At 39.0% G+C, this 7,348-nt stretch overlaps 1 protein-coding gene across 1 annotated transcript in view; it reads left to right on the top strand.

The window, feature by feature from the left end:
• The first annotated feature begins 3 nt into the window (after positions 1-3).
• Positions 4-7,348, top strand: part of LOC111499220 (nuclear pore complex protein NUP62) — a 17,465-nt gene continuing 10,120 nt past the window's right edge. Inside the window, exon 1 of the mRNA XM_023150746.1 lies at positions 4-1,642. Coding sequence (XP_023006514.1) covers positions 73-1,642 — 1,570 coding nt within the window. The 5' untranslated portion in view covers positions 4-72. The remainder of the gene's footprint in view (positions 1,643-7,348) is intronic.

Genomic DNA, 7,348 nt, shown 5'->3' with positions numbered 1-7,348 from the left:
CGCCAAAACCCCCTAAAACCCTCACTTCACAGTCCCTGGCGCCGGAGATCGATCCATCGGCGTTCAATCAACATGTCGGGTTTCTCCTTCGGTTCTTCCTCCTCCCAATCTTCTTCTTCTTCTTCTCCGTTTTCGTCAACCACTGGTTTCTCATTCGGATCCACCTCCGCCTTCTCGTTCGGATCATCCCCTTTATCTCTTTCCTCTTCCTCCTCCTCAAACCCTAGTTCCTCTTCCTCTGCATTTTCCAATCAAACCTCCAATCCTCCCTCTTCCACTCCATTTGGCTTTGCCTCTTCTTCTTTTCCCTCTTCCGCTTCCTCTCCTTTCTCTTTCTCCCTTCCCGCCGCTTCCACTGGGGCCTCTTCAGGAATTTCAGGTTCTGCATTGTTTGCGGCTTCTTCATCCTCAGGAGGGTTGAGTTCTTTCGGGTTTGGGGTTTCATCTTCATCAGGAGGCTCGTCTGCGCCCTCATTTGGGGCTGCTCCCACCTCTGGGAGCTCACCTGTGCCCTCATTTGGGGCTGCTTCGGCCTCTGGGACCTCATTTGCGCCCTTGTTTGGGTCTGCTCCGTCCTCTGGGAGCTCACCTGTGCCCTCATTTGGGGCTGCTCCGGCCTCTGGGAGTTCAGTTGCGCCCTTGTTTGGGTCTGCTCCGTCCTCTGGGAGCTCCCCTTTGCCCTCGTTTGGGGCTTCTCCGTCCGCTGGGAGCTCACCTTTGCCCTCGTTTGGGGCTGCTTCGTCCTCTGGGAGCTCATCTTCGCCCTTTTTTGGGGCTGCTCCATCTGTAGGGACCTCGGCTCCGTCCTTGTTCGGAGGGGTGTCTTCTGCTGCAACTACTTCCAGTGCACCATTGTTTGGCACATCTGCACCCACTGCAAGTCCGGGGTCATCGATATTTGGAGCTTCTGCTGCCGCTTCAGGTTCAAGCTCCTCCCTGTTTGGGTCTAATTCCTTTGCTTCATCTTCTTCGGGCACGTTGTCTTCGGTATCCACTTCGAACTTGTTTGGGTCATCTTCATCATCTGCATCGACTACTCCATTCCAGAACTCTTTTTCTTCGAGTTCTTCCCAGAATTTGAGTTCGTCTTCACCATTTGCAGCTTCTTCTTCTGGGTTCTCATTTTCGACCACTTCTTTGTCCAAAACTACTAGTATTACCGTAGCATCTTCTTCTTCTTCTCTTACATCAGCTTCTACTAGTTCCTCGAGCTTCTCATTCGGAACACCTGCTTCATCGGCATCTCAATCTTCTTTCGGGTTCAATATTAGCAATGCAGCATCGCTGGAAGGGTCTTCTGCTCCGGGCACTACAGCTGCGAAGCCTACTTCTCTATCGTTTTCAACTTCTGTGGCACCTTTATTCTCTACGGTTACTACCACCAGTGCTTCCACTCCGGCTGCAACTAGCACAGCTCAGCCATCCTTCTCCATGCCAGCTTTTAGTTTGAGTTCTTCAGCTGCTACTACCTTATCCATAGCAGCATCCTCCGCTCCCTCAGCTACTTCTTCAGGTGCTGCGAGTTCATTCACCGGTTTTGGCATCACAAGCACGGCTGCTTCATCAAGTGCCATTGTTTCCTTATCGTTGCCAACCAAATCATTGACTGCTGCTTCATCATCCCAAGCACCAGCCTCTTTCGGTAAGTTTTTCACTTTCTTCTTTTTACTTTGTGATACTTAACTTATTTTATTGGCTGTTCGGAATAGGTTTCTTGCGTCATCTTGGGCACCATTCAACAATCAATTATGAAAAAGTTTCCTCCACATTTAAAGTGGATTGCCTTTTCCCTTATGATTATCTTGTCACGGAATGTAAGGCGTTTAGAATTTTGGGAAACAAGAGCTCTTATTAAGAATTTTGGGAAAAAAGAGCTCTTATTAAGAATGTCATCTTAAGACATAGTCCCTCTATTGTCATCCTCCAATAATCGTGCGTCTCTAAGATCCTTCAATAATCTTGAATCTTTGATATCGACTGGCTTTTGATAAAATCTATCTGGAGTTCAAATCACATTGATTGGACTGCCCTTGATGATTGTGTTCCTGAGGAGGTATTATTGTCCTTCGGAACGATCGTTATTTTTGGGCTATAGTCAATTGGTGCTTTAGAAGGTTCTTGGGTCTCTAGAACAGACCTCTCTGCAGAAAAGAATTGTCATATAGGATTAGCTTCTTTTCCTTGCATCAAAAAAAGAAATGTTAGAGTGGCAAAGATTTAAAGGATGGCTGTTAGAGGTGGATGAAAACTTCATTTTTTCCACAGGGTCATGGCAACAAGGAAAGAAAAAGAAAGAGTTCTATTGTTGAAATCTTGTCCAGAGATGGAGCTAGCCTTTTGGGAAAAAAAAAGAAAAAAAAAGAAAAAAAAAGAAAAGAAAAGAAAAGAAAAGAAAAGAAAAGAAAAGAAAAGAAAAGAAAAGAAATTGAAACGGAGTTCATTATTTCTTTAAGAATCTTTATTTAAAAGCATAGTGGTGCTCGTTCTCCCCCAGCTGTCCCAAAATGGGATCAATGAGCATGACACAGAGCATTGATCTAGAAGGTCCCTTCACAAAACTTGAAATTTGGAAATTAATCAATGACTTAGACACTAATAAGTCTCTGGGACTGCATGGATTCATAGTGGAATTCCATAAATAGTCTCAGAACACACTCAAAGGCAATATCAGTTTCAATTATTTTATTTTATTTTTTTTTTTTTTTGAGAAACATTATCAACCGAAGTTGGAATGAGACGTATATTTGTCTTCACCCAAAGAAAATTGATGCAAAATTGGTTGGAAATTGTTGACCCATCAGCCTTACCACTTGTCTCTACAAAGTATTGCTCATGTTCTATTTGATAGTCTAAATAAAGTGCTATGCTTCATCATTTCTGAAATCCCGCTAGCCTAAGTGGAAGGTAGACAGATTCTAGATGCTTCTCTTGTAGCTCATGAATTGATTGATGCGTGGGAAAACAAGAAAAAAGGAGTTTTGGAATTTGATCATGTTGACTGAAATTTGATAAAATTCTCCAAGCCAAGGCTTTTGGAAAAGGTGGAGGCAATGGATAAAGGATTTTGTCTCATCAACCAACTTCTCCATCATTATCAATGGTTGGCCTTGGGGGAAATCCATGCTTTAGAGGACTTTGACAAGGGAATACTCTATCTCCATTTTTGTCCATTTTAAATATGGCACACTTCTCCAATTATTGGAAACTGAAGGCTTTATCAGAAATTCAAGGCTTGATTAGAGGTTTTCATGTGGGCATCCTTCCAATTCATATAGACCATCTCTTCTTTGTGGATGACAACATCATATTCTCTTGGTGCAAGGAAGAAGTCTTAAAAGAAAAACCATTTCCTTGTCAGAAAATGCTATGACAAAGCCTATCAACCGAACCTTCTCCATGTCATAAAATGCTTTTGGGACTGGTCATTAGGAAGATCTGCAAGAGGCTTTCCTCCGGGGGGAAATAGCTTCTTTTTGAAGGGGGGGCAGACTCATTTTGATCTAATTGGTCTTAAGTGGAATCTCAATTTACTTTATGTCTCTCCTTAGAGCTCCTAGTTCGATAGGTAAGGGTCCTTGTCCTTCCAATCGTCTTTTTTGTAGCTTTGTCGTCCATTATTTAATTTGTCTATCCTCAGGGGGGGTTATTCTATTTAAGAAAGTAAAGTTCTTTGTGTGGTAGGTTTTGCACGGAAGAGTTAATACCTTGGATCAATATTAGCTAGAGGGCCTTTGGCGGAGAAAGTTGAAAGAAGGTTGACTCACTCTTATAAATACCACTCTCACATGCCTCCCGTATTACGTATCTCTGTTAAGCATTCGAAGACTAAAAATGATACTGAGTATTGAAAAATTATACAAAAACTTTTATGTGGCATGACAATAAGGAGAAAGAAGCATTAATCTGGTTCGGTTGAATAGGACAACTCCCTTGATGTGTTAGTATAAGGTGTTAATTCATATTAATCTTGGTTAAGTCATTGGTTGATCCTTTTAGTTTCCTTGTGGGTTTTTAGTTTGCTTTTAATTCTCTATTAATAGGGAGTTCGTCTCATGTATTCTACAACTTGATTTAATTTTGATTCTAGTGATTTAGAAGATGAACTTCAACATAACAACTCCACCTTGCTTGATTTTTTTCAATGATCCTATCAAGATCTGCATTGGAATTCTTATTCTAGTGATTCTAGTTATTTCTAAGAAAACCGTGATGCAATTTCAAGAATGTTCAAGTAATTACCAATAATGAAAAATTTACATCACAAGAAAGAAGTTCAAGGTCAGAAAAATTTCCTTCGAATGTGGATCGCACCCATGGGAGGTAAAATTTGAATGAAATCAAGACTGACACTTGCCGTTGAAAGAAATCAATGAAGCATTGATCGACATTGAACATAAGTTGGGGAATTAATTTACAATTTGGATCGACTTTCAACAAATCGACAAGTGAATTGCAAAGAAGAATTCAGCCAAAGCCAAAAGCTCATTATCACGTGAAGAAAATTCAAGAGAAATAGGAACACCCTTTTGATATAAAGAATATTGGCCCCCTAAGACCTATGAGGTTGACGTTAGAAAAGGTTCTCAAGAAGCCAATATGGTTTCACTCGGAACTTCAGGAGAATTTTAAGAAAATTTCCTCACCAATCTAATTCTACTTTGTTGTTACATACAAGTATTATGCTTGAAGAAATATTATTAAATGGGAACTTCAAGATCTGGGAAGCCAAATTATACGAATTTTTGTGTTCACTCCAGCTGGCTCAAGTGCATACGTTTCAAGGATATTTTTTCATAACTTTATGTAATCACCCATTCCTTCAAGAATATTGGGTCCACTAGCACATTCAATTCGAATGACTAGACTTTTTTCATGGAAACCAAACCTTTGGTCCGATTGGTATACTTTCTTGACGTGATGATGGATTTAAAAAGCAATTTTTTGTTGGAGTATTTTGCAACCGTTGATTGAGGTGCGTTTCTATTCCGACAGTTTGCTTGGTTTCCACCTATCTTTGTTTCTTGTTTAAACTTGAGAACGAGTTCTTTCTAGAGCAGATAGAATGATGTGGTAAGATAGGATTTACTTGTGGGTTTTAGTTTGCTTTTAATTCTCTATAAATAGGGAGTTCCTCTCATGTATTCTACCATTTTCATTTTGATAAAGATCCTTGATTTGATTTGGGGAGAATTTTCTCCTTAGTCACTCTAAGGCTATATCATCGCTATTCACGGAGGAGGCCTTGACATTCTTGGTGTCAAATTGAACAATAATACTTTCCTTGCAAAATGAAGTTGCCATTTTCACTTGGAAAAAGATGCAATATGATTGAAGAATTTGCTAGCATATATGGTTGTAAAAAAGGAGAACGGCTAAATTTTTATCCTTCTAGAAGGCTACTATTGAAAGAATAGAAAGAAGGTTGTCAACATGGTCATCATGTTATACTTCAAAAGGCAGAAGACTCACCCTAATATAAGCCGTATTATCCAGCCTCCCCACTTACTTCATGTCTCTATTCGAAATACCACAAAAAGTGGCTTCGAATATAGAAAGATTATTCTGGAACTATTTGTGGAAAGATGACCCACACTAGAAGTAGAAGCAATAAATCCTTGATGATGGACATAGGGGAAAAAGTAGAAGCAATAAATCTCACGTGGAAAGATGACCCACACTAGAAGTAGAAGCAATAAATCCTTGATGATGGACATAGGGGAAAAAGTAGAAGCAATAAATCTCACGCTAGCAAAGACAGTATGGAAATGACATCACCCTAATAAGGTAAAGTTCTTCCTTTTGGAAATAGCACATAAAGCCATTAGCACAAGTGAAAATCTTCAAAAAAAGATTGCCTTACATTACTCTTTCACCAAATTGGTGTCTATTATGCAAGAAAGAAAATGAATCACATAGCCACTTATTCACATATGCTCAGAATTTATGGACAACAATTCTCAATATATTCAGATGACATCTTACATTTTCAATGGAGGTAAATGATCTATTAGACATGACCTTAACGTACCACTCATTCTAGAATGCAAAAACCCTATTATGGAAGAACCTCATCATGGCTTTCCTTTGGAATTTGTGGAAAGAATGAAATAAAAAAATATTCGCGAAAAAGACACACTTATACAAAATTCTTCAACAATGTTGTTTACCAAGCTATATCTTGGTGTAAGCTGTCTAATATTTTTACTTTTTATAGTTATACCTCCCTCATTTTAAGTTGGGAAGGTATTTTATAATCATCATGGATAATATTACATCCCATTTTTAAATTTCAATCTTCAATGAAATTGTCTCTTACAAAAAAAAAAAAAAAAAAAAAAAACATGTATCGGAAGGATCTCCTTGCTAGTTGATAGGTTCTCTGTTTCTCTCTAAGGGTAAGTGAAGAAATCATTTTGGGTCATTGTACTTAACTGGAGTCCCTTCATTTAGTGGGACCCCTTTTTTGGCTTGCCCTTGTATTCTTCCATTCTTTTGAATAAAGATTCAGTTCTTTATTAAACGAAGACATGTACAGTCAAGTAACCAGCAAAATTGGGAATGGAGCCTCCACTTTCTTTTGGGGAGACACTTGGAGTGGACAGCAGCCTCCTATATATCATTTCCTCCTCTTTATGCAGGCTTCACTAAAGAAGAAGCCACAGTCAGAGAAGCATTGAACCAATCAAATCAGGTTTCATGTTTATGTTTGAGAAGAAACTTAAAAGGATGCAGAAAAAGAAGAGTGCTCCGCCTTAAATCATTAGTTAACAGCATTACATCTTGAGCGAACAAATATTTATGGATTTGGAGTTTAAACAATGTAGCCATCACAACTAAATAATTAACTCTAAATCCCATCACAACTAAATAATTAACTCTAAATCCCATCACAAATAGTATTACTGAAGAGGATCCTTTCTACAGCCACATTTGGTAAGGTACTTACTATAGGAAGGTTAACTTCTTTCTTTGTGAATGCAGCCACTCTAGTATAAATACCATTGACAAACATCAGGTGAGATGTCCATGGGTTTCCATCTCCCCAGGCTTATGTAGTTTGTGCAAAGGAAGTTCAAAACTCAGAGGCACCTTTTCATAACTTGTCCTTCTGCGGCCAGATTGGATGTTTCGGTTGGACTCTTGCCTTTCATGGTGACCTTTGGACTCTTCTGTCTCTTTTGTTGGTTGAGCACCCTCTCAAAAAATGAAAAGGACATTCTCTGGTGCAACCTTATTAGAGCCTTCTTTTTGAAAAAACAGCGCATTTTTTTGTGATGAGTGAAAATCCTTCATTGTCTTTTTTTTTTTTTTTTTTTTTTTTTTTTTTTTTTTTTTTTTTTTTTTTTTT

The sequence above is a fragment of the Cucurbita maxima genome, unplaced genomic scaffold (genome assembly GCF_002738345.1).
Source record: "Cucurbita maxima cultivar Rimu unplaced genomic scaffold, Cmax_1.0 Cma_Scf00026, whole genome shotgun sequence".
Lineage (NCBI taxonomy): Eukaryota > Viridiplantae > Streptophyta > Magnoliopsida > Cucurbitales > Cucurbitaceae > Cucurbita > Cucurbita maxima.
The sequence above is the reverse complement of the archived record's forward strand: the minus strand, read 5'-3'. Positions and strand labels throughout refer to the sequence as shown.